We start from the raw sequence: 27,077 nt of genomic DNA, 5'->3' as shown, positions 1-27,077 counted from the left end.
GATAGACTTCAAGTATGGTGCACTCATTATTTGGGCACGATTACGGATCTGAAGAGAGTGAAAAATGTTTGTGTCAATGCACTGCTTGGAAACACTATGAAGTAAGAGTTGGATGGGTTGCTGAAATATTCCATTTCCTGGATAATTCTAAGCTTTTTTTTTTTACAAGAAAACCCCAAATTTACTGCTTTCTGCACTTTATGTGGTCTTTGTATTCTTGTGTAGGAATTAGAAGGGAAGAACCTGATTCAAAATATGACATTTATTTATTTGTTACATGTTCTTATGGGTTGAATTTTCATGTACATGTAATGTTGGGAATATAACGCTTCAATAGGAAAGTTTGTTATTTTGCAGCATGCAATACCACAAAGCATGGACTGATCTTTTCAAATGATTTTTAATCTTCCAGTGACAAGAATAGACACGTTTGCATTATAATTGTACTTTCACTGACTTATAGCTGCCATTGGCAATTTGTAAAAAAAAAATCTGACCATTTTAATTTAATTTAGTGAAGTTGGCAAAATTTCAGTACAGATCTTTTTTCAACTGGTAATTATTAATTAATTAAATCAATTGAAAAGTGCATACATACATAAAAACAAATATTTCTTAAATTGTATTCAGAAAACAAGTTTGCAAATTAATTTTGTCCTGTTAAATCCCCCTCCCTAAAATGAATGTTTGTAGCTAAAAAAGAGACAATTTTTCCTTTAATCGCTTGTCAGATTTTAAAAATGTGAATAAGTCTTCACAATATGCAAGTTCAGAAATAATTAATGCATCGGTTGAAAAAACTTGACCAATCAGTTATGTAGATTGACCATGATGTCCTTATGTCATACATTGTCACACGCACACAAAGGAAGATTTAGAAAGGAATCCAGCCGATCGCACTGTTTTTCCATCTCAGTAAATTCGCACTGTGGTACAGGCAAACAAGTGAGGAATGAATAAAGCGAAGACAGTCGTATAAAACTGGCTTGGCAAGTCATCCCTTTTTTTTGTCTTTTTTTTGTTTTGTTTTGCGTGCACAACGGATCGTGTGTATTCTGCTTGAATGAACAAGACAAGGAAAGCTGCTGACTATCACACAGGGGCCGGCCCTACCTTCTTAATTCTGCATGCGATTCGGCTGCCAAGGCCGCAATCCAATTGAGCAGAATACTGGAAAGTCAATTACGTCCCTCCCGGAACCGGACTGTTTTTTCCCCCTTCTTTTTTTTTACCTTTTTTTCTCCTCCTCACTCCTTTTTTTCCTTCCTTTTTTGCTTTTTTTTTTAATCTACTGATTGATATCCTTGATTTAAGTATTAAAATATTTTGAATACATAGGTACTCTGTGTCTTTGTGTTTACTTTATGTGGGTGTTTTTTTTGGGGGGGGGGTTGTTATTTTTTTATTCATTATCAAGGTTGGTTTTATTTTTTTTCATTTTCTTTCCATTTTTTTTTTTAGGCTAAAACAAAAAAAAACATGAAGACTATTGCACATATACCGATACATGTACAAACTTTTCACAGAATGGCTTGACGGATAACGTAAGATAATTTAGCAAGGTTTCTGATGCTCATTAAGAATTGTATTTTCCGGTCTAGACCAGTGCACTGTGAAAATACATATATGCGGCATGGGTTCCTTTTTTGAGATAACATTTTCAGCAAGAACTACTCTGACATTGTGAAAGTCCTGCCATCTACATGTGCACGTACATACATTTGTACGGTACATGTGTATACATTCATGAATGTTATTTTTTTTTCGCAGTTTTTCTTACCAAACTGTACTCAAAATGATGAGCATACATACTTTGAGAATCTGACATTTGAAGGGAATTTACATGCACATAAATGTACAACATTTGGCTGTCATTGGTGTCGCCAGGATTTTTTCGGGGGGGGGGGGCAAAGCAAATTTTTCAACTTTTAACTTTTTCATTATATTCTCAATTTATCATTTTTCCGAGCATGAGCAGGGGAGCATTTGCCCTCCCCCCCCCCCCCCCTCCATCAAATTTACAGCAATATGGCTTTGCACCTTTTTTTTTTCTTTTTCTTTTTTCCTTTTTCCTTTTTTTTTTTTTCGTTTTCTTTTTCGTGACGCCCATGTTGGCTGTTTCTGTAATTTTCACAAATGGGTGCATTTGGGGTTAATATTTCATAGCAAACATTGTAACACTTACCTGTTTGAAGTTTTGTGTTCATAGATGCTTGAAAAACCAAGAAAAAAAATTGCTGTTTTTGTAGGCTGGTTCCCTGACCCTAGTTCAGAAAAAAACAGAGCAATTTATAGACATTGGGGAATTGTAAGGTCAGGGAACCAGACTAGCTGGCTTGCACCCATTCACGGATATGTAACCGATTGCAAACAAAATGTGGACTAATTACGGTATATCAAAGGGGCAGTCTTTAAAAAAAATCAGGTTTTTTTTCCAACAATGGTCGGTCGAACATCATTGGAAATTGATTAAAAAAATGTCAGTTTAAAAATGACAGTACACCATGACAGGTGCCATGATTTCACAGGATGCTTGAGACTTTTATTCACTAACAGTCAAGTATGTAGGTATTTCAGATTATTTGGGTATTTTTTTTTTTCATGTTTGCAATTGTTGTAAATTACGGTACCTTTAATGAAGTCCTGCAACCAAAGAATTACTTGTGTACAGTACATGTGAAATCAATCATGGGTTGATTTAGTACAGATTACTCGATGCCATTTTTTTTTTGGGGGGGGGGTTGTAAAATATCAAATCATATTTTTACGCTCTTTGACAATGGCCAATTAATAGGCACTTCAGTACACATAGGCTGAAATTATGCGAAACATAGTGGTACCACCCTTTAAAGCTATAGTCCATCATTTGCAGCCATCCGAAAAGTAACTGGCGTAATTATTGTTTAAAAACAAACTTGGTTGAAAGATAGTAAGGGAACTAAACTCCCTGTGAAATTATTCTTTCTGGGAAGCTGTCATTTTGAAGTAATCAACGAAAGAAGGCATTTCCAACGGTGATTCTTAAGAAGCACCGTAGGAAAATCTAAATTAGTAGTTCGTTTTGTTATTCAGCACAGCGCGCACAAGTATTGGAACGACGCACACGCGCGCGCGGTTGTTGTAATTCGTCGGATCAGTGCGCGACGTCGCGTATAGCTGCAATTCAAAACAATTCAAAACATGATTCAGTAACTTTTGATTTGAAATTGAGATCTTAGAATGCTGTTTTTCTCGGAATGTACAGCTGAAGCTTAGCTGAAACTTCATCAGGTTAGTTGCTCAGTATCCTTCATTAGATTTTGAACTCTTTTGTTGCTTCAAACCAACAAAATGCACAAATTATAAATGATGGACTGTAGCTTTAACGATGGAACAATTATCATACTGCAAACTCAAGAGCACTTGGTTATTGTACTCAGGAGAATTAGGAACAATTTGTATAGAGAGATGTACATGTATGTCCATGTACATGTGCACATGTACAATGGAATATGTGCGTACATGAAATTGTACATGCACATGTACATTTGCCTCCATTGTGGCAGTGATGCTGTACAAGTATGAGAATGTCATTGCACGTCTGCTGGGCACATAAATTTAGCATCCCGAGTTCATGTTGGTGCTGCTCGCCAGCCTCATCTACAAAGCTGCACATAGGATCTGAAGGTCAAAACTCACTCATTGATTGGCAGGTGGACAACCAATGGCAGACATTGATCCAGGAGCTGCAGGATGTACCATTCATTGTTGCCATGACAACTGTAGGGTATTTTGTGTGTGTGTTACACAGGCATTATAGTGTGAGATTTTGAAAGATGGGACTTTTGTTGCGAGGCTGTAATTGCATTGCATTGATTGGAATGGGAAAGAACTACAAAGCTCTAGAAAATGATGTACATGTAGAAGAGCTTAATGACAACTGGCAAATGTGTTCAGTATGTCATGGGGTACAATTTAGTAGATAAACTGATCAGTGGATTTTGAAAAATCTGTGAAATTTTAATCACCCCCATCTACCTTTCAATCACCCGAAGTACATGCACCTTATATATTTTAGATAAATGTACGGGTAAGTGTTTGAGACAGCTGTCCGTACCATACACGTACAATATACATTCCGAAGCTGATACAGCCCATCATCAAATGCTCACCCCTCTGTGATGAATGGTGTCTACTCTGTGAGATAGCAAGTGAAAGGGGGGGGGTGGTCATGATGCTGATTTCATTGCCACGACGACGACGCAGACTTGTATGCAGCGCCTTGTCATGTTCATGTGCGTGGCTGAGCAGAAGAGGTCGGCTGGTAGACTGTACAAGTACACGCATCGGGACCGCAGCATGTTTTCAATCTGCGGGCCGGCTGGATGTGTGTGGGATGGACAACGAGTGGCGGTTATGCAGCAGTGCGGTTGAGCACTAGAGGAGACGGCTGCGTGAGGTGGTGTAGTGGTGGCTGCATGTGCGTGTGGCGGTTAGCGTGTGTGTTTAACTCTGCAGGAGAGAGAACCCAGAATGAGATCACCAACATCTTAATCCAGGGTCTTGCTTGAGGTTGAACCCCCGTTTTGACAGCCTGCATTTTCCACTCCAGTGTGTGCTTCTTGTCTGCGTATATGTGTGTGTGTTTGCTAAGGTTTTCTTGGAGACGTTATTCATCAAGCCTTCCGTCTATTATGGCTACCTCTTCTTCTCCCCGGGAGCCCAACTCACCTAGTAGCATCTCAGGGATCTTTGACTTTATGAGGTAGGTAAAGTGTGGATCTAGTGTAAATCCTGTGTCTTTACCTCTGCGGTAAGAGCTGTCTGTTCTCCAAGTGCTAAATGTGTGACTTTGTGCAGTCGGATCCCTGTCTTGACTCAAGTCTTGAGCCATCAATTGATGCAGATAGTTCTGGCTTACATCATTGCCTCCCTGGAGGGGCAGTAGTGAACATGTCTGTGATATTTTGTAATTTGTTCTGTTTGTGGTATTGAGTCATTCCTAACTGCTGAAAACGTTTGGTTTTTCCCAGTGAATGACCTTGTTCATTCCTGCATTTCAGAGAAGCTTATATGATTTTTTCAAACTTAAGAAAACGGGTGAGAAAAAAATTATCTCCAGACACGTGGGCATGTGTTCAGAGGGGGGGGGGGGGGGGGCAAGAGGGTGGCATAGCTCAGGCTGAGTGGGTATCAAACATCTGAGCCGACAGAAATTCAAGTCCAGACTAAGCAATTTTATCCTTTTCTACAAGTATGTGCCTTTTGGTACGCACTTTTTCCTTTGAGTCAAAAAAATTGTTGTTCTTATGTCAGTTCACTCCAGTACCATTCAAATTTTTAGTTTTGGTGTCATTTTTTTTAATGTATCACTGGATAACACGTAAATAATAAAATGCTAATAATTTTTTTTTTCATTCTGAGAGGCACACAAATCAATCACAAATCAATCGTAAATTGTCTAGGCTGAGGTTATTCATTTGCGGTATGCAGGATCAGCGCTTGGATATCATTCAGTAAAAACCATTTCAAAGTACCAATGTTCTTGCTCTGTTATATTGTTTGCTGTTCTTGCACAGTTGAAAACTTCCAGTTATACATTGCATCTGGAGACACACAATTTATAAGATTTGCAGTCCTTTTTCAAAGCTTCACCTTTTGTTCAAAATATGCATGAAGTTTAAAACCTTAACCCTGCTGAATCCAACAGGATCCAACTATATCATATACCCGTTGGAGCCTGTTGGATTGAGCAGTAAACCCCTGGTACAAATGTACATATTTAGAGTCAGATTCTGTTGGGTACTGATAAAAAACACCAAGTTGGACTCTGTTGGATCCAGCAGACAACTAAATATTAGGCACAGTTGGATTCTGTTGGATTGAGCAGTATATATCCAGTATATAAGATGTACCAGTAGGGCTTACATCGAAATGGCACCCACACACAAACTTTTGAAATCAGAGTAAAAAACAACACCAGTTAGTGCAAGGAAATTTGTGTCCTCGCAGATTTTTTCAGAACGTACTCTGAAAACAATTTCATTAAAAAGCGCATGCATAATATTGTCTTGATATTCTGTGCTGGAAAGGCAGGCATCTATTTCACTTAGACCAAGAAACCCAAGCATCAGCTTTGATTCGCCTAAAGCAACTTAACATGGGATTCAGCTTAGACCTGCACAGGCACCGTCATCTCAACGAGAGACCCACGGGCTCCAAAATGGAATCAGTGACTGGGTTGTGTTCCGATCATGCTTGGGTTTAATATCCTTAGCTCGTGTCCCGTTAGGTTATATGGAAATGAGTAAACTGCTCTGAGGGCTGTAAGCCTAGGCCAAAGCGTTAGGGTATACCATGGAGAAAGGACCTTCCTGCATGGGTATACTAGGAGTTTGGTAGGGTGGGGAGGAGGGGGGGGGGGAGGGGGCATGAAGAAGGTATGATGGTATGACTGTGACGTACGTGTGCGAAGGGAGAATTTACATGTGACGCTTGGTTTGTGCATTGATTGGGCCGTGGATTTGGGGGAATGCGCAGGGACGTTTTGATTGGGAACGGTGAAGCGTTTCTCTTGCACTACATGTTTTTATTAGGTAATATGCAGGTTACGTGTGGTCTAGCGGTGGAGCACAGGATTCATGATCGTGAGGTTGTGGGTTTGAGCCCTTTCGTGGCCATGCGTGTTGTGCCCTTGAGTAAGGCGCTTTACCTCAATTACTCCTCTCAACCCAGGTGTTAAATGGGTACCGGCATTATTCAATGCTGGGAAGGTAACAGACTCGCTGTGGAGGAGGTGTGGCGATCCCCCACAGCAGCATATGAGTCTGACCCAATCGCTAAACGAAAGAGAGATGGGCACTCCGTTCCTGTGAACACAGGTTTGTCCCTTTACTGTTACGGCAAAGCACAATTCCAAAGGAAGCTTAGCACAAGTTTCTCCCATACCGGTAGTCAGCATAACTTTCATGCTTACTATTAAGCAACACTGTGAAACTGGCCCCGTACTCTTCACCAAAAGTGAACAGCACTTTCTTTTTTAAAATTAAAGTCAAAGAGTTTTTTAGAATTCTGAACTGCTTTCAGAATCGTAGACACGTAATCTTATTTTTCATGAAACTGAATCCCAAATGTTTATTTATCATAGCCTACATTTCTTCATCCTGCGTAAAAAAAAATGTAATAAATAAAAATTGTCTTTACTCTTTTCCCGTCACAATTGTTGCTGAAACCATGCCTCGATGCGTCCCTCAGGAAATGTAATAAGAATCCCCGGGTTAATTCCTTTTCACCTTGAATCTGCAAAAATGCCTACGATCAGCATGTTGAATAATTCACAAGCTGCGATGAATGGTAAAAGCAACAAAAAAAAACCCTACTTATATCTAAATTACACATGGCTTGAAATTAGCCGTCCTTAGATTCCCAAGTACTAGGATACAGGCTTCATGCACCAGCGCTGGCGGAATACTGGAGCGTTATATCGGCATATGGCTAATTCATGTGTGCTATTATGACAAGATAACGAAGCCAGGGTCAGAGACATGTGGCTTGGAGGTATCAGTAGAGAGCATAAGTGTCGGTTTACATTGGCGGAAATCAGGGAATTGACGCTCAGAGAGGTGGGCTGAAACGGCCGAAGACGGTGAATCTTAGAGTTCTTTGTGACTGGTTTGGAGATTCAATAATCCTTTTACTAGTGATTTTTTTTTAGACTGCAGGATTGGCAGTATTTGTTGTTTTAAGAATACAAAGGAGTATCAAACCTTCTCCCAACTTTCTCTTGACATTTTGATACTCAAAATAACCTTTTTTTGTGGTTTCAAAGGACGTCACGTGAATGAGTGGGCTGTACATAAACTGAACTGGGCATTCAACTCCGTACTTGCGAACTCGTGCATTGTGTGAAAGAAAATTGAACTTTGAACAGAAAAGGAAAAATCCTTGCCCCGAACTCGGGCATCGTGTGAAGAAAAATTGAACTTTGAAAAGAAGAGGAAAAATCCTTGCCCCTAACTGGAAGGAATTGTGTGAAGAAAAATTGAAGTTTGAAAGGAGGAGGTAAAATCCTTGCCCCGAACTTGGGCATTGTGTGAAGGAAAATTGAACTTTGAAAGGAAGAGGAAAAATCCTTGCCCAGAACTCTGGGTATTACATGTACATGAAGGAAAATTGAACTTTGAAAGGAAGAGGTAAAATCCTTGCCCCGAACTTTGGGCATTGTGTGAAGGAAAATTGAACTTTGAAAGGAGGAGGTAAAATCCTTGCCCTGAACTCCAGGTTTTACATGAAGGAAAATTGAACTTTGAAAGGAAGAAGAAAAATCCTTGCCCAGAACTCGGGGAATTGTGTGAAGAAAAACTGAACTTTGCAAGGGAACAGGAAAAATTCTTACCCCAAACTCGAAAGCATTGTTTGAAGGAAAATTGAATTTTGAAAGAAAGAGGAAAAATCCTTGCCCCAATCTTGAATAAATTGTGTGAAGGAATATTGTACTTTGAAAGGAAGAGGAAAAATCTTGCCCATGCAGAACTCGGGAATTGTGTGAAGGAAAATTGAATTTTGGAAGGAAGAGGAAAAATCCTAACCCCACACTCGGGGTATTACGTGAAGGAAAATTGAACTTTGAAAGGAAAAGGAAAAATCCTTGCCACAAACTCGGGCATCGTGTGAAGGAAAATTGAACTTTGAAAGGAAGAGGACCAATCCTTGCCCCAAACCCCCCTAAAATCACCTTTGCCATTCGACAGCTTAAACAACCCCCGTCTCTTTAATTATAATGCCTACGAGCACTTCGTTTACAGGAGTCGCCGCCGTTCTGCAATTAAATGCGTTGACCCCGTTTCAATGCAGCAATTTGGCCTCGTTAAGTCACAGGTGCTGATTCTTAAGCGTCCTAATTGTTTGGCAACATTTGGTTAGAGGGATGTGTTTGTTGCCCTTCCCTCTGCATTCTTTTGTACGGTTTAGGTTTTAGAAGGAAAAAATCAATGAATTGGCTTGTTATTATTAAAGTCCAATGATTGAATTAGCTTTGTAGTTCTGGGTTCCTGACAAGTGCATTGCTTAGAGGCCCTGTCTGCCTGTATAGGAACTTGCACATGTTATAGTGTGCACCTTACTTGCAAGGCATTTTGTTACTTCATTATCCCACAGTTAAAGTAAGCCGGGCTAAAATTTCTGTGCCTTGCAGTCACCGTTCCGTGCTGATAGTGCTAGCAATAGGAATACGCTGCGAACTCTGAATCACCCAAATCTCGGGTATAGGATGTAGGAATGGACTTAAAGGGAATGTACATCATTGGCTTTTGCTGTAATTTTCAGAAATGGAGTATTTGAGGGGTTAGTATAATAGATCAAATGTTGTTACACTGACATGTTTGAAGTTTTATGTTCGAAAATGCTGGAAAAACCAAGAAAAACAAAATTGTTCAAGTAGTCTGGTTCCCTGACTCCACTAAAGATGAAATGGATCAATTTATAGTTGCCAGAAAATTGTAAGGTAAGGGAACCAGTCTCTAGAGCTGGCCTGCACCCGTTCATGAACATGTAACCAATACCAAACAAAATTTGGACTGAAAAAAGGTAAATTTGGAGCAGTAGTTGAAATATAGTTAGGTTTTTCCAACGATGGTCGGCCGACCATCGTTGGAAATGTATACAAAAATACCATTTTCTTGAAAATGACTTCACACCAGGTGCCATAATTTTACAGGATGCTTTAGACTCTCATTTACCAACATCCTAATAAGGTATTTCTTAAAATCTTGGTAGTTTTATTTTTCGATGTTTGCAAATGTTGTTTATTCCCTTTAAGCTAAAAGTTTCTTGCTAACTGACGAGAGTACCAGTCACAGGCAATTGACGCTTCATGACATTCTTGGCTGGTAACCACTTTCTGCTTGGCAAGTATTTGCTGTGTATGCTAACCAATTTCCGTTTGACCCCAGGCCATTCCAAGTCAGCGCGTATCGCAACATTTGGATGGAATTTTTGGCAGGTGGATTTTTTTTAGGTGGTCGAGTTGCCAGGTGGTAAGAAGTCTTTACTAGTAGGTTGTGGATTTGAGGCCCCGTCAGAGTGAGCTTGGGAATATTTTCTCGCAAGCCTGTAAATATTTTCTCGCAAGCCTAGACAACTTTGAGAATGCAGTACTGATATGAAACTCTGTCGGTGAGGAATGCAACCCAAAATTAAATTAATTTTGTTGATGTTGTTTTTATTTCTTGATCCAGGGTGGACAAGAAGAGAGACAAGATGGAGAGGAAAGTGCTGGACAGTCAGGAGAGGGCATTCTGGGATGTGCATCGGCCGGTACCGGGCTGCGTCAACACCACAGAGATGGACATCAAGAAACTCAGTCGGATCAATCGCACATGCAAGAAGAAAAAGGTAAGTGCGGCTTAGTGACTGCTCATTCAGTGGTTGACTGGTGACGTAACTTACGCCTGTGTACTAAGGCCAAAAAAAAAATTCTTCTGTTTCTGGTATGCGCGCGCGTCGCCGTAGCCATGCACGTCGGCAAAAAAGGTTATTTTTCAATGAAAGATGATGTCTCAAACCGCCAAACTCACTGGTTTGACTGGAATCCTGCTGCTGCACAATTTTAACGTGTTTTTAGATTGGGTTATGGTCGAGAATAAGCTTTATGTGGCCTCTCTGGACTCCCATATATTTGAACTACCGTAAGTTTAGTCGGGCACCATTTGCAGTCATCAGCCGACATTTGAAGCAAAAAATCAGGTAAAAAAAAAAAAAAAAAGCCGCGTCGCCGCACCACTTTTTGGACAAGCTCCATACCAGAAACCAGAAACTTTTGGGGGGGGGGGCCTAATAGTAGCAAGGGAACGCCTCTAGTCAAACGCCGGTCAAAATGTCAATACGAATCATCTTAAACCTGGCTCCCCATTGTGCCTTATATGATGCGCACGGCTGTTGGTAACCAGTAATGGAAGCGTATCCCGTGGTCCGGTTCCAAATAGTCGACTAGAGTGGTTCAACCATCCTTTCATACATGTACGAGCAAGGTTAGTTAAAGTATGGATAACTATGCTTCACGCCCGAACTGGAAGCAGACAAAGCAATATCTGCTGAAATCTGAGACCAATTTCATGGCATTTTATTAATAATTATCGGGGGAAAATGTCAACTATTATATAGTATACAAATATTGAGTGGCTCAGCGTGGAATGGGAGGAATATTATCGCAAGGTAAAATCTGGACTTTTCCATTTCACGAGGCGAAGCCGAGTGAACTGGAAAAGTCCAGATTTTACCGAGCAATAATATTCCTCCCATTTCACAATTAAAAGCCACTCAATATTTGTTTTATATAACTGACATATAGATCCTTGTCATTTGATATATATGAACTTTTTTCAATACAAAACTGGAGGAAAATGTATTTCTCTCTTCCAAACCACCCCTTCACGAAAATGTTTGAACCCAACGATGTAGCGCTGGCTCTTTGGAACAATACGCGCTACGCGCAACGCTGAAAGCGCACACCAGCATGCATTTGCACACAAATACCGCGTCATGATCCTAACTGTTGAATAGTATTTCCCATTCCCCATGGGCGGATAATACTTTTTTGAGCCGCGGCATGAATGGGAGCAATAACGAATGCCACGTGATGTGAGTTCCACCAATCAAATGACAAGGATCTGTATGTCAGTTATATAATTGTAAATAGTTGCATAATGTAAATACAGAGGAGCTGCAGAAGTCTTCATGAAAAAAAAATCTTTATAAATCAGAAGGAAAATATTTGAAAAATCACTCTTGCATTCTGTTCTTGTCTTTTTTCATCCATGGCCGTATATTCTGTCATGGCGTGGATGACATCACGCCAGCTTTTGAAGCCAGCCCCTTACAAGATTACTGTCACAGTCCCCTCAGAGAGTCGGCTTAATGCGGCATAAATTAGCTTATCTGGCGCCTGATGTGTGGACTTCTCTATTTGCATTTCGTTTTCCACCTCAGCGGTTTTTGACTTCGCCGAGTTCGTTGCACTTGCCGAGTTTGCAGCACGCCCATGATTTGGTGGGGGTTTTTTCTTCAGGGAAATTGCGGCGTTTAATTATTTGGGACGGTGATAGTTGCAGTATGGACTCGGTGCAGGAGCAAGAGTTTTAGGTGGAGCTGTGTTGCCTGCTCATGAGAACCACTCGTGCAGGTCACTTGAGCTTGTAAACACCGGCATTCGTGGACCTAGGACAAAAGGGTTAGGGCACAAACAATACGGGTACGTCCACGATTGACCGAACGTCCATGATTGAAATTCGTGTACAAAACCAATGAGAGCTGTTGCTAAAACGTACAAACAAAGGAATGAGGAAGAGCGACTGTAGGGGGTCCACGATTGCCGGTTTTAACAAACATGGGTGTGCGTGTGGTGTGTTTGCTCACAGATTTTTTGCGCATTGAGTGTTGTCTCGCGTATTGCGTAGAGTGCACTCAAATAGCTCTCATGTGTATTTAGTCTGGTTATACGAACGATGACCCAAATTTATTCCCTTATTTTGTTCAGATTCAACAGTTTTCCTTGACTCGTCCCTTGCGGTTTGTGCGCAAAAACTAGGCTCAGGTTCTCTGGGTTATTGTTTTTCTACTTAGGTAACTCTTTTTCCGAGTCCTCAGCTGTAAACAATAACCGGTACATTCTTGAGTCTGTCACTTCTCTCTCATTGTCAGCGACTGTCGACGGGGTTACATGTGCGCTAGAAATGATGTCTTTCATTGCAGGAAGATCAAAAGTAATTTCTTTTTCGTTTCTTTTCTTGACTGTTTCAACCACAAACTACCGCTGTGTCAGGATCTCAAGTTTATGGCAGTTGGAATCTGAAATTTGTGGCTGCAAATTGACAGAGCATTAGTTAGCAAACGCCTCAGTCAAAAGTATCCAGATTAAAATTGTCTATTATAAATAAGTGAAATTTGAAGGGCATTAAATCTTCAATTTGGCTTCCAGGCAGATGTTTGGTCCACCCACTAAACTCCACCCAAAACTGCCCATGCATGCACTCTCAAAAATCTCCAGTAGCTTTCCCCTCCCCCCTCTCAACATTTTTGCGCACTGATGTACTGCCAGGGTGCTGTCACAACATCGTCTGTCATTAATCATCGTCCATGGTCAAGTTTGTTTGCATTCCTAGCCGTCAAGCCATTAGTTACCGATGGCCTTCAACTGATAAATGATGCGCTCATAACTGGTCCCCCCCCCAACTGTGTTTAGCTTGAGCTTGCAATAAATCCTCATTGAAAACAGTCGGTAGCCTTGCTAGTAGCAACCTTTACAGGTTTCCACCTTTTCTTTGCCTTTATTTTTGGTCTTAGCTTTGGTGACTAGTAAATTATCTGGAATAACTCAGAGGGCACTTTGAAACATCTGATAGTTATGATACCAATTTTTGTTCAAAGGGTGATTTCTTGCTTTGTGATGAACAGAATTGCTTTCATTGCACACTCGGTGTTTGTTGAGAGGGGCTATGTCTTGAAGCAGCTCTGTTGGATTCAAATTTGCCGTTGGTACACTGTTTGGACTTCGTTGTGCAACATTAAATTTGTAAATGATTATTGCAATATTTTCTGCCTAAGAAGCCAAGGGTTTCTCAAAAGTGCACAGCGTGGAAAGCATGAAGAATCTGAGGGAGAGAAGATGATGAAGAAGCACAGTTTTTTTGGAAGTGGGAGAACCCTGGAATGATACTGCACATCTTCCATGGACGAAAACAAAACATGGAATCAGGCTGGCACTGAAGACCCATTCCACATGTTCGCACAGTCGTCTCTAGAGGACGGGCTGTGTGGGGGTTGACAACCCCCTCCCCCCAACCCCTATTAATCGTTTTTGTCAGCAAAATTGTTTTCCAGTCAGCCAAATCGTGTGTCCTTCGGCAAATTTGCTGGGGTCGAAGAGTGCCACCTATTGTCCGATAGTATCCATGGTAGTCCGCTTTGAACAGCGCCCACTATAGGAACATGGTGTCCAGGCGCCCCCGACCCCGTCCAACAGCTTTTAAATTGGCGTGGGGTGCATTTCCGGTAAAACAACATCCTGTCTACCTTTTTTGCACGGATGGTCTGTCGGCAAATTTGTTGTCACACATCCCCTCACATCCCCCCCTCCCCATTCAAAGTGGGCTGGCAATATCCACCTTAGGTGAGATTCGAACTGGAGTCCCCAAGCAGGAAGGCAAAGAAAGCGCTACTGGGCCAACCTCAGTCCCCCGCGACAACATGCAACAGCATTTTGTCCATTTTGGTGAAGCGTCAAGTGGACAGTAATGCAGGCGGCTGTACCTCTTTAATAATAGGAGTGGGAGGGGGGGAATGGCCACATTCTTCAGCTGGCTCTAATCTTATAAATGCCCTCGGACTGTCAGCGTGTTTATTCTAGGTTAAGTTCGGCAGATACACTGGGCACTGCGTTTTGCGCCGTTTAAGTGAAGAAGGCCAGAGATGGGCAGAGAGATAGAGAGAAAGAGTGCGATGGGCTGGGAGTGTTGGTTTTACTTGCATGGATGATGGCTCTAATCCCCTAGATCTGTAGATAGTTATATTCCTCATAACAGAGTCCAATAGCACTTGATAAGACAAATTTTTCCACGAAAGTGAGGACCCAGTTAGCAACCTTCATGAATTCTCTAAAATCCACTACTGTGCAAAAAAAAAAAAAAAAATTAAAAAATTACAAAAATAAGAAATTCAAAAAATTATACTGTCTTTTGGGAATCATATCCAATGTAAAGTTATAGGTCCTGGGCAAAACCACAGTAGCTTCTTCAGTTACGCATAATTCATGCTAACCTCTCGCTGGATTTTGGAGGATCTTTGATGCTAAGGGTTAATCGATGACAATGATACAGAGGGCTGCCTCTGTCTTTACATACATGAAACACATTAACCCTAACACCCACTGAGTTTTACTAAGAACAGTATCATGCCTGCCAAAATCCATCACTGATGGCTCTGCTTCACATAATGCTTCAGGACCAAATCTGCTAAAATCCACCACTACTATAGGTGAATTTTGATGGACTTGGTGCACACGGCTTATCGGCCTAAATTCCCCCCAAATAGGGGTTGGATTTTGATAGAGTCAGGAAGGTTAAGGTTAAGACATATAATTCTTAAGCCTCATTTATATTTTGGGCAATTCCATGGTAACTCGGGGGTCTTCCGTCAACTGTGTGCTGTTATTCTATGAAGTCGAAGCATTGAAGGTGGATTTCTCGCACAGAAGATCCCTTGAAGTTAAATGACTAAACTACTAAAAAGAGGCCAACAAAATAAATTTCTGTTGGTTTGGCAATAATTTTTTATATATTGTAAGTCGCACTACAAAAATAATGGCATGGCAAAAATTAAAATACCCTGTATTTGAAAGTTCCCTGAAGCTGTGCGCTGATGAAAAAAATCTTTGTGCCCTTACATCATGCTACCATTTCAATTATTAAAAACAATCAATCATGAAATCTCTAGAGGGATGTATTTCGTAACTCACATTACGGTAACTCAGATAACAGTTTGTCTGCCCATCTTTGGTACAAGTTAAAACATAGAAGAAACTAATAATCAAACAAGAAACTCGCATAAAATATGAACGTTCCTTTCTGCCTTTAAAAGACAACTCACAATAACAAATGCATTTTGTAAAATGAGGTGTGAAAATGTCTACCTGATATCTGCCTTTAAAAAACAACTCACAATAACAATTGCATTTTGTAAAATGAGGTGCGAAAATGTCTACCTGATATCCCAAATTTGAGCCCCCAAAACAGGGTATTTTTGGACAAAGAAAACAAAACCACATTCCATCTCACTACCACGTCACTCAAATGAAAGGTCGTGTTTTCCCCGTTAATTTGATACCACATTTGAGTTTGTGATGCCGGTAGTTTTGAAGATTTCATAAATTTTCCGTTTTTCAGTCATGCCCACTTTCTCATGGAATTGCCCATGGACATATTGTTCTTGAGCTTCATTGATATTCTGGATTTTGCTGGGTGTCAATAAGTATGTGACGTTTGCCAGTTTAATGTTTAAATGAAAGAACAAATTTTTAATCCATTGACAAAATTTCCAAAACGTTCACACGAAACCTGCATTATATAAAAGTTACATTTTGTTTAGCGATCTGCCCTCGAATTTACACATATTCATTTCACAAAGAATCAAGGATTCCATTAAACCCATTTAATTTATAAAGCATTAGAATCACAGCAGTGCTTGATCACGTTCCGGGCAGTTAAGCTTACACGTTTTCATTGACTGCCCGCTGTCTATTGTGTCAATTATATACAATGTATACATTTTATGGTGTGATATGATTCAATATGGCTTTGGATCAAGATGGACGCTCATTGTGCTGTTATGAGTAAAATAATGATACTTGACACACGCAGGTGTGCACACAGACTTACCTTGCATACCTACTGTGGACTTTTCTTTGTATTCGTGTAGTTAACCGGAGAAAAAAAATCATTTTACTCGCTCTGTGAACACTCTTTCAACCCAAATTTGTTGTCATGATTTCCTTGAGTGTTCATTTTGCTACGATAAACTTAGTGCCTCTAAAGCTGTTTTCCAGAGAGGGGGAAACCTAGTGTGGACGTGTGCAAGTCCACAAAGCGTTCACTCTTCCTGCATCCTGTGGACCTCTTTTGTTCACAGGTCCACAAAGAGTATGTAAGCTTAGAGCACACATACTGTGCAGACATTAGTCTTTGTGAAGTGGCTAAACGTTTAAAGGTATAGTCCATCATTTGTTATTTGTGCATTTTGTTCGTTTGAAGCAACAGACGTGCTCAAAATCTAAAGAAGGGTACTGAACAACTAACCTGATGAAGTTTCAGCTCAACTTTAGCTGTGTGTTCCGAGAAAAACAGCATTCTAGGATCTCGATTTCAAATCAGAAGTTGCTGAATCATGTTTTGAATTGGGCCTGAATCCAGAATCAGAGACACGTTCTCACTGAGCCGATTGCAGCTACGCGATGTCGCGCACTGATCCGATGAATTATAGCAACCGCGTGTGCGTCGTGCCAACGCTTGCGCGCTCCTCGCCAAATAACAAAACGAACTACTAATTTAAATTTTCTACGGTGCGTCTTAAGAAGCACCGTTGCAAAGGCCTTCTTTTGTTGATTTCTTCAAAGTGACAGCTTGCTATAGAAAGAATAATTTCACAGGGAGTTTAGTCCCCTTACTATCTTTCAACCAAGTATGTTTTTCAACAATAATTACGCCAGTTACTTTTTGGATAGCTGCAAATGATGGACTCTGGCTTTAAACGGTGTTGCAAATTTGCAACATAAACGCAAAGTCTCATCCTTAGGTGACAAGGCTAAAGAATGCATCTTTTTTTTTTTCTTTCTTTTTTTCCCTTCTTTTTCTTCAACCCTCACTGACATTCAAAAGCTCCAACTGGTAAAGGGCAAGCTCAACATCAGAAATGTCAGTGCCTCAATTTGCGTCCCATCCATGCATGCAAAGTGCACCATCTTTGAAATTTGTGAGTTGAAGAATGAGATACGGCCTGATGTGTTAAAGAACCACATGTCAGGTGCTCTGAAAGTCTACCTGGACCCGTTTTTCTTTGAAACTGCTTAGTGCAGACATTGGCTAGGCATGAAAGGTTCTAAGCAGGAACATGATTTGCTTTCATTGCCATTTAACAGTCATGCGATGTTTAATTCATGTGATTTGCTCTTATTCATTAATACAGGGTGAGTAAAAAAAAAAACGGAACCCAAACCCCCCAAATCTATTTCATATTTAAAAATATATGTAGCACCCAAAATAATAATGACTGGAAAGCCAATTTCATAAACTACTTTTAGATGAAAACATTGCTGAGATTGCTCAATTCGTTTAAAGAATATCACCATTTAAATACAATGACCCTAAAACCGGTTTCGTCCAAAAAGAGCAATTTATTCTGTATTCTGACTGTTTGGAACAACAAAGAAACTGACACAGAATACTTGTTTCAACAACTGTCAACAACTGAAGTACACAATATCTCTATTAACAACCCTGGTTAGGCAAACAATATGATTTATAAAATACACTTTTTTAAAAGACGGGCCTTAATCAAAAGGATTTTGCTGAATATTTTTAACGTTTAAACTGAGGTTTATCGCTGGTGATGTTTGAAGACAATTGTGACGACGATTATCGTATTTTTGGACAGTGCATCACACACTTCGGAGTTTCGGCCAGCTTCCCGTCTTGACTAGCGTTGTGCATATGGTGCGAACGACCTGAATTTTCCATTATTTTTTAAGAAATATCGAACGTAAATATATTGACAATAATTAAGGTAGGTTTTAAAAAAAAATTACGACCGACCGACCTACCCTATTTTTGAAAGGCATGTAATCGCAAGCAGAAGTATTTTTTTTTTCAGCCTTACATTGTAACTTAAAGGGATCTTCTACCGGTATGAGAAAAATCTACTCAAGATGCGTTGACTTTATAGACTAACAGCATAGAGTTGACGAAAAGACCCACTTAAATCATAACTTGAGTTACCATGGAATTGCTCTTACGATCAACATAGTGTGCTAACAGCGTTAGGAAAAATTCTGTAAGCATAAAATCCTTAGTTATGAGATGTACACATTAACAAGCCAAATTCCTCACTCTCCCATGAAATATGCTAACAATAAGCACAGAATTGTCTGCTACAGTAAGCAATGATTTTTCACTAACAGTAAGCATGGTAAGCAGAGCCTTGAAATTTGGCTCAGGCCTTAAAGCCAGAGTCCATCATTTGCAGCTATCCAAAAAGTAACTGACTTACATGTAATTATTGTTGAAAAACATGCTTGGTTGAAAGATAGTAAGGGGACTAAACTCCCTGTGAAATTATTCTTTCTGGCAAGCTGTCATTTTGAAGAAATCAACAAAAGAAGGCCTTTCCAACGGTACGTCTTAAGAAGCACCGTTGGAAATTTCCGTTGGTAGTTCTTTTTTTTTATTCGGCGAAGCGCGCGCAAGCGTTGACACGACGCACACGCGTGCGCAGTTGCTATAATTCGTCGGATCCCTGCGAGACAGCCCGTATCTGCAATCGGCTCACTGAGAACGTGTCTCGGACGCTGAATTCAGGCCCAATTCAAAACATGATTCAGCAACTTTTGATTTGAAAATCAAGATCCTAGAATGTTGTTTTTCTCCAAATATACAGCTGAAGCTGAGCTGAAACTTAATAAGGTTAGTTGTTCAGCATCCGTCTTTAGATTTTGAGCACGTTTGTTGCTTCAAACGAACAAAATGCACAAATTGCAAATGATGGACTATACCTTTAAACCTTAGCACTAGCCCAGTTTACATTGTACATGGCTAGTTATAACTACATGGGGCCTGTGAAAACCACTTCCTCAACTTAGGCAAGCGGTAGGCAAGTGAAATAATGTGCACTTATAAACTGTTTTTAACCCTAACCATCCCAAATCCTCCAAAAAGCTTTTTGCAAATTGGAGGAATTTGCAGGATTGAGGTTACATGGCAAAATTGCGTTGCTGATTTCGGAGGACGCATTATGTCAAGGTCTTGGGCCGGACCTTGTGTTGTTTATGCTCAGCCTAGCATAAATGTATGCCTTGATTGTACTTGAAACCCTTCGCACTGTTCCAGGATGTCACTGCCTCAGTCATAGCCAATAGGAGGATTTTGCAGGATTCAAGCAGTGGTCACCTCTCCACGGACCATATTCAAGAAATAATGGAGGAATTTGCAGGATTGAGGCTACATGTATATGCTACTTTTCCATGAGGCCAATTGGAGGATTTCGCACGATTGAGGCGACATCCTAGCAAAAAGGCCTAGGGAGTTTGGGTTAAGATTGCTCAAATGCACTGCAGCGTGTTATAAAGGGCAGATCAGGGGCAAGTGGTTCAGTAGGCACCCCCCCCCCCCCCCCCCCACTTTATCACAAATCTCTAGTCAGTCCTTCAGGCCTTTGATCTTTTTATATGTTGACCTCTCGACATCCCAGCCACCTTATTTCAAATACAATTGATTGCTTTTTGCCTAAGACATATTATTTTCTGTCTTTATGAGCTGTAGGCCCCCTAACAAGTCTCAGAAACAATTGTGAAAGTTGCGTTCGCCATGCTATTTACGAGATCCATCCCTCCCAAAAATTTCCTTTTTGAAATTGTTATTTCTCAAGCAAAACAAAAATGATTCACTTTTGAATGAGACATCGACTGGAAAATCGGCCCATGTTTAGTCATTGAAATATTACTTAATAATTTTGAATTCTTGGCTGCCAGACCATAATTCCTGCTTGCAAAGTGGATCCATTTGTGCCCAAAACAAAATCTTTTTTTTTTCCCCCTGAGGGTTGCAGACATCCAAAAAAGTAACAGGACAATTTTTTGTTTGGAATTAAAAAAAATAATAATTGAAAATGCATTAATAGGAAAAAAACCCAAATTTGTTTGTACAGGGAATGCAACTTTTATATTTTCCAAAATTTCTGTGCAAAAGTGGGCTACTGCATGTGAATCTTTCTGCAGGCTAGCAAAAACGGAACTGTTCATTTCTTCTTAAAAAAAACCCTACAAATGAAGGGGGCAAGACCATCAGAGGAAGGAGAAACTGTAGCCTTCCAAACACTTCCCAACGTGTTGTTTACTTGCAGAAGAACCGATACTTTATTGTTTTTTCAGTAAGGCAAATATTGACTCACATTGCATGGTTACGTATCGTGATCCAGTCAAATTGCCTACGGGCACCATGAACCATGTAAACAACAGACAAAAATATCAAAACTAGGTCATCGTATTGACCATTTATTTTAAAAGCTCAATCAAATAGTTCTCTGGGGCTGATTGGAATATTTTTTTATATTTTTTATTCATGGCCAGCTATAAATTTATCATTACCGGTGGTTAAACTCAGTTTGCTTAAGTTATGAGCTATTAAATGAGGATTTGCAGGTCTTGTTTGTTTACCAATGAAGCTGGAAGGGGGGGGGGTCTCGAGCGAGAAACCTTTGCAGGGCTTTATTTACAAGCTCGTGTGATGGCCTCAGACCAAATGAAGTGCAAGAATTCATTGCGATGACGTCAAACACAAGTTATTATGGCACCGGATCGCCTGCATGTGTGTGTGTGCCATGTGTGTCGGAAGAGAGGCAAACAACACTGTGGCTATTTATAGCCTCCTACACTGTGTTTGGCTGCCTCACGATGACAGTATATACGAGGGACCGCTTGAGAGGATACCGGTTAGGAAAACCAACGTCCCTGGTGTATTTCTGGAGCGGTTTGTGGAGGTGGTGACTCCTTTCGTGTCTCCACTAAATCTGGCGTCCCTTTCGTTTTTATTGAAATAGATTTGGGCACTGACTCCTAGTATGTTGTGCCGGGGCATTGTGGAGGCGACAATTACAGGCTCGTTACATGGCCATGTTTGTAAGGATACGGAAAGGAAAATGGACAAGGACAGAGGAAGAAAGTCTCCGAATATAACAGGACAATGGCGGCGTCAAGAATGGCCAGCTTGTGCGCCGCTATTATTAGATCCCAGTACATGTGGATTCGCAACTTGAGAAGCGTGCACCTTTAGCTAAAAAAAAACAGAAAAAGGAAAAGAAAAACAGAAAAGAGATACTGCGGAATACACTTGGGATGGTTAATTCCTGGAGGCGGAGTGCGTTGCCTTCTCTGCCTGTGACATTTTCAATGTTTTCACTGTGCTGTGATGTAACGTATCTTAATCTCTCGTTTCGTACATGTTTCTTCGTTTGAAACGTGGGGGGGGGGGAGGGGGGTTATTAGGCCTTAGCAGCTAGGGACCCTGTTATGGGGAGGTTTTTTGTGGGGTTTTTTTTTTTAAGGAAAACTTGAACTGAGTTGTGGGGACATTGAGTGTCCCTAAAACTGTCGTGGTCCCCGCAAAAAACAACTTGTACAACTCCAGAACAACTAGTACATGTATGGTCATTTCTGTGTCTTTATTATAGTCTCAAGTGTGATTTGAAAGGGTGCTTCAGTTTGGATAAAAGGAAAGGAAGTTTTAGGAATTACTCGTTGTGCATGTCATTCAAAACAACTTCACGTCAAGTCAACAGCGTCTGTCCATTATGCCATCACACCTATGCAAACATACATTCTGTTCCAAGTTGTCCTTTCAGTCAAAATCAATCAAGTGTCTGTTTTCAACAGTTAAGAGCTCCCAGCTTATATAAAGCAGGATTGACTGGCTGTGACTGTTTATGTAACTTGATACAGCTATGCTTTGACTGTGGGTGATTGATAAACTAGCTGTGCCTCACTTGCCTGTTTTTGTCTGAACACAGTGCTTGCTTGAAATACGATCTGACTGTTGGTGACTAGCCTGTGTAAAAGGCATGGCAGGGGAAGAGGATTGCTTTTTTGACTGTCTGTGACTGTTCAGATAGAAGGAGGGTTAAGGTCCATCGCAGTTTTTTCTTTGATACTTGTTGAAGGCCAGACCGTAAAGTTGCTTTTTGCAACATACTGTTCCTAATGCCTTTCATTTTTCCGTTATACCATCGTCTTTCCAATCAATCCTGATGAGAGTTGCAAATAAGCAGGGCCAAAATGACTGATATTGTGAACATTTAACCCTTACTCCCCAGGCATTTTTGCTAGGATGTAACCTCAATCCTGCAAAATCTTCCAACTGCCTCCATGCAAAAATAGCATACAGCCTCTATCCTGAAAAATCCTCTGTTATTTCTTGACTGTGGTCCTTGGGTGACCACTGCCTCAATCCTGCAAAATCCTCCAGCAATCACTGTCAATATGTTGAGGCAGAGCCAGTGACATCTTGGAGCAGTGCAGAGGATTTCAAGTATAATCTAGGCATAACTTTTTGCACGGCTGAGCATATAAACAACACAAGGTCTAGCCCAAGACCTTGACACAGTGCATCCTCCCAAATCAGCCACACACTTTTGCCACATAGTCTCAATCCTGCAAAATGCTCCATTTTGCAAAGAGGATTTTGGAAGGTTAGGGGTTAATGTTATTCACTATCAACACGGAATCCCCCAGAAGGTACAACATAAACCACAGTCATTGATGGAATTGGACGGATTTACAATTGCATGATCCGGATGCAAATGCTATCACGTTATAAAGAGAGTAGCCAAGGCTTGAATGAATGAACTGTTTACTTAAATGGGACTCCATTCATTTCTTAAAGGTATAGTCCATCATTTGTAAGTTGTGCATTTTATTCGTTTGAAGCAACAAAAGTGCTCAAGATCTAAAGAAGGGTGCTGAACAACTAACCTGATGAAGTTTCAGCTCAACTTTAGCTATATATTTTGAGAAAAACAACATTCTAGGATCTCAATTTCAAATCAAAAGTTGCCGAATCATGTTTTGAATTGGGCCTGAATTCAGCACCTGAGACATGTTCTCACTGAGCCGATTGCAGCTTCGCGATGTTGCGCACTTATCCGGCGAATTATAGCAACCGCGTGCGCGTGTGCGTCGTGCCAATGCTTGTGCGCGCTTCGCCGAATAACAAAACAAACTACTAATTTGAATTTCCTACGGTGCTTCTTAAGAAGCACCCTTGGAAAGGCCTTCTTTTGTTGATTTCTTCAAAATGACAGCTTGCCAGAAATTACAATTTCACAGGGAGTTTAGTCCCCTTTCTATCTTTCAACCAAGTATGTTTTTCAACAATAATTACGCCAGTTACTTTTTGGATAGCTGCAAATGATGGACTCTGGCTTTAAAGACCAACTCAGTCAAATGAAAAACTTCAAATAACACTTCTTGTTCAACACTTTCACATGAATAATGACCTTAAAGTTGCGGTCCCAGTGCTCTTCAATAAATTAATTTTCTTTGTCAATTAATAAATGTTCAACTCGTATGTTTTATTCCAACCAAACGACCTCCTTCGTTTCCTCTTTTGGATGTCTGCATCCCTCTGAAAAACAAAGTGAAAAGTTTTCGTTTATTGGGCACAAACAGATCCGCTTTGGGAGCAGACTGGTTCCCGGTCCGTGCAGTAAGGATACTGATTGTTAGGCCGGACCCAGACTACTTTGCAAGATTGGAATTATTCTCTGGCAGCCAATAATTCGAAATTGTAAAAATTTTTAATTCAATAGCTAAACATGGCCCGATTGTTGTTTCGGAGGATGTCACATTCAAAACTGAAAAACGTTTGTATTGGCTAGACAAATAGCAATTTAAAAAAGGAATCTATTTCGCAGGATGAATTTTGAAAGTAACACGGGGAATGTACTTTAAAGCAGGGAACAGAGGTCCTTCATTCAGTAACAGTGTTTATGAAATCCTGTCTTTTCTTCTCTGTGTGATATCCAGATGAACTTTGGAGCGGGCGGCGAGAGAATAAGTCCCTGTGCGTCAGATTCAGATCTGCGATCCCATTCGGAAGAACTCATCAGAACGGTAAGATTCCTTATTCATTCTGTCTTTATTGAATAGTTAACTAAAATATTTCGAATGCATTTTTTCAAGTCCAATCTAACTACATTTTGTTCTTCATGCTTGCTTCTTTGAGATTGAGTACCCCCCCCCCAAAAAAAATGGCCTAAACCCTTTTTTTTGTTACTTTGTTTAATTTTAGCAATTTTTAGTTATAAGTTTGAATAAAGAAATTGACTGGACTAGCATTTGAACCCGTGTCCCCAGCCCCAGGAACACAGCACAGGTGCTTTGCCAACTGAGCTATGCATGGTGTGGTGGCAGTCTGTGCTGGCTGGAGACCACCAGCATAAGACTGGACAGCTCAGTTGGTAGATCCCTGGTGTGGTGTGCCATAGGTGGAAGGTTCGAATCCTGCTCCAGTCAATGTTCATCCTCAGTAGTTGATTACATAATATTGTTTTTTTTTAACAAGATACATAACTTTGATTGCTTAAAAATATTGATTATTTCCAATTCATCCATTGACTAAATTTAGTCAAGTAAAAGGTGATAAATACTACATTCGTCCTTGGGTACAGAAATTCCAGGTACAAGGCAAAATTTGAAGGATCTAGAGAAAATATTCTTCTTTATTTAAATAAGAAAAGTGATTTACACGATCAAGTCCAATGCCCCCAAATTATCCCTGCATTTAAATCATTCACAGACTTTTCTGTAAAAAACAAAAACAAATTCAATTCACTCACAATAGGATCTGCTACGTTTAAATTAGAAATGAAAGAGAACATGTTACATTTTAAGCCTTTTAGTCGGTATTAAAAGGTTTTCAACTTACATGTACATCAGACTTCATTCTTCTGTTACTTGTACAAACGTTTGCAAAAGGGATGTTTCAAAAAATTGTATTTAATCTCTCGGGGAGAGGTATCAAAAAATAATATTTGGAAAACCTACATAAATAACGCACTGGTCACTGAAACACTTAATCTTCATTCAATAATGAACACACCTGAATGACCTGTATTAACAAAGGAAATTGTCAAAACCTTTTTTCAGGGATTCCCAAAAGGCAGATTCTTTACATAAATTAATTTGAATGACTTATTGATGAGACTTTACCACATAACATCCACACGTGCATGTAATTATGTAGCTAGTTGCATGAAACACACGGTAATATGTCTCATAAGTCATTTGTCATAATTTGTAATTCAAAGCAGTGGAGCTCTCAAAGTGCGGAGAGTCCTCCGCTCAGTAGTTGAAGACACATAGTTTCTGTTAAAGGGAGTATACAACATTTGCTTTTGCTGTCATTTTCAGAAAAGGATGGATTTGGGGGGTTAGTATTTTTTAGCAAATATTGTTACACTGACCTGTTTGAAGTTTGGTGTTCGTAGATGCTGGAAAAAGCAAGAAAAGCAATCATGTTCCTGTAGTCTGGTTTCCTGACCACGTTTAAGATGAAACAGAGCAATTGATAGAAGTCAGGGAATTGTAAGGTCAGGGAACAAGTTTAGCTGGCTTGTACCCGTGTGTGTAAAAGGTGTGTAATGAACAGCAAACAAAATGCGGACCAACTAAATATGGTAAATTGGTGGAAGTGTTTGAAAAAATGCCAGTCTTTTCCAACACTGGTCGGCCGACCAGCATTGGAAATTGATGCAAATATACCACTTTACTTGAAAATGACAGCACACCAGGTGCCATGATTTTGCAGGATCCTTTAGACTATCATTCACTAACAGTCTAAATGATGAAATGATGTTTGCAAATGTTACATATATTCCCTTTAAAATCCAGCTTCTGTTCAGAGCCTGGCGTATCGGGCGCTGCAATCTGTATTGCAGTAGGGCTGCGGCTATCCACATTTCATTAGCACAAGAACAGTTCTAACTTAGTTGATCCGTCGCCAGGGGCTATGGATAAACATAAATTGGATGTGTTAGACCTATGGCATGTAGAAACCAGCCGCTCGGTCGGGTCGAAAGGTCTGGCAGGAATTTTTTGTGGAAATACTCAGTTTGGCCCTTGAAGGCATAGCTTGCTTCATGTAGTGCGATCCGCTTTTATTAGAAAAACTGTACAGGTTAACTGTGCTGAAAAAGAGTCGTTCATGTAGGTATCTATCAAAAAATTGTGGGTGAGAAAATGTCATTTAAAGCAACCAGTTTTGTTTCTGTTTTTTGGTGGGGGGGGGGGATTTGAAGTGATACTTAAATAAGAGCAAATTTACCCAATTCTATCTCCCTAATGGAAAAAAGGACCAAAAATCCCTCATTTAAGATATTGATATGAATAACTTAATTAATTATTGTCTACCCGGCCAGTGAGTTTTCCATTTAATTTTTTATGAAAACACAAGATTTTCAAACAAAATACTTTGGACTAAACCCATCTCTACACCAGCTACTTCATTTGCAGTTTCTGAATTAATAAAAAATATATATAAGTATAGGGGTGGTCCAGGTTTACACTTTTTCAGATGCAGATTTCTTGGAATTGGGGAGACATGTTTAAAATTGGTTCAAGATATTCCTAAACTACAGCTTCTTTGTGGTATATGGTGAGAACGGCGGTGAAAATAAAGCCTAATTAAGAAATGGCAATTGTTTAAAGAAAGATGGTCAAAAACCAGTTTATCCACACGCTAGTCTATGAGATATGGTCAAAGACACAATAGCACTGCACGCACAAAGAA

The 27,077-nt window shown here is 40.1% G+C and overlaps 1 protein-coding gene across 9 annotated transcripts in view; it reads left to right on the top strand.

The window, feature by feature from the left end:
- LOC119740773 (regulator of G-protein signaling 7-like) overlaps nt 1-27,077 on the top strand; it is a 132,061-nt gene that overhangs the window by 59,668 nt on the left and 45,316 nt on the right. For all 9 annotated transcript variants that reach the window (XM_038216189.1, XM_038216188.1, XM_038216193.1 and 6 more), the window contains exons 8-9: nt 10,215-10,371; nt 24,314-24,400. In XM_038216189.1, coding sequence (XP_038072117.1) covers nt 10,215-10,371; nt 24,314-24,400 — 244 coding nt within the window. The remainder of the gene's footprint in view (nt 1-10,214; nt 10,372-24,313; nt 24,401-27,077) is intronic.

The sequence above is a fragment of the Patiria miniata genome, unplaced genomic scaffold, assembly GCF_015706575.1.
Source record: "Patiria miniata isolate m_02_andy unplaced genomic scaffold, ASM1570657v1 HiC_scaffold_5, whole genome shotgun sequence".
Classification (NCBI taxonomy): Eukaryota; Metazoa; Echinodermata; class Asteroidea; order Valvatida; family Asterinidae; genus Patiria; species Patiria miniata.
This window is presented reverse-complemented; position numbering and strand designations above follow the sequence as displayed.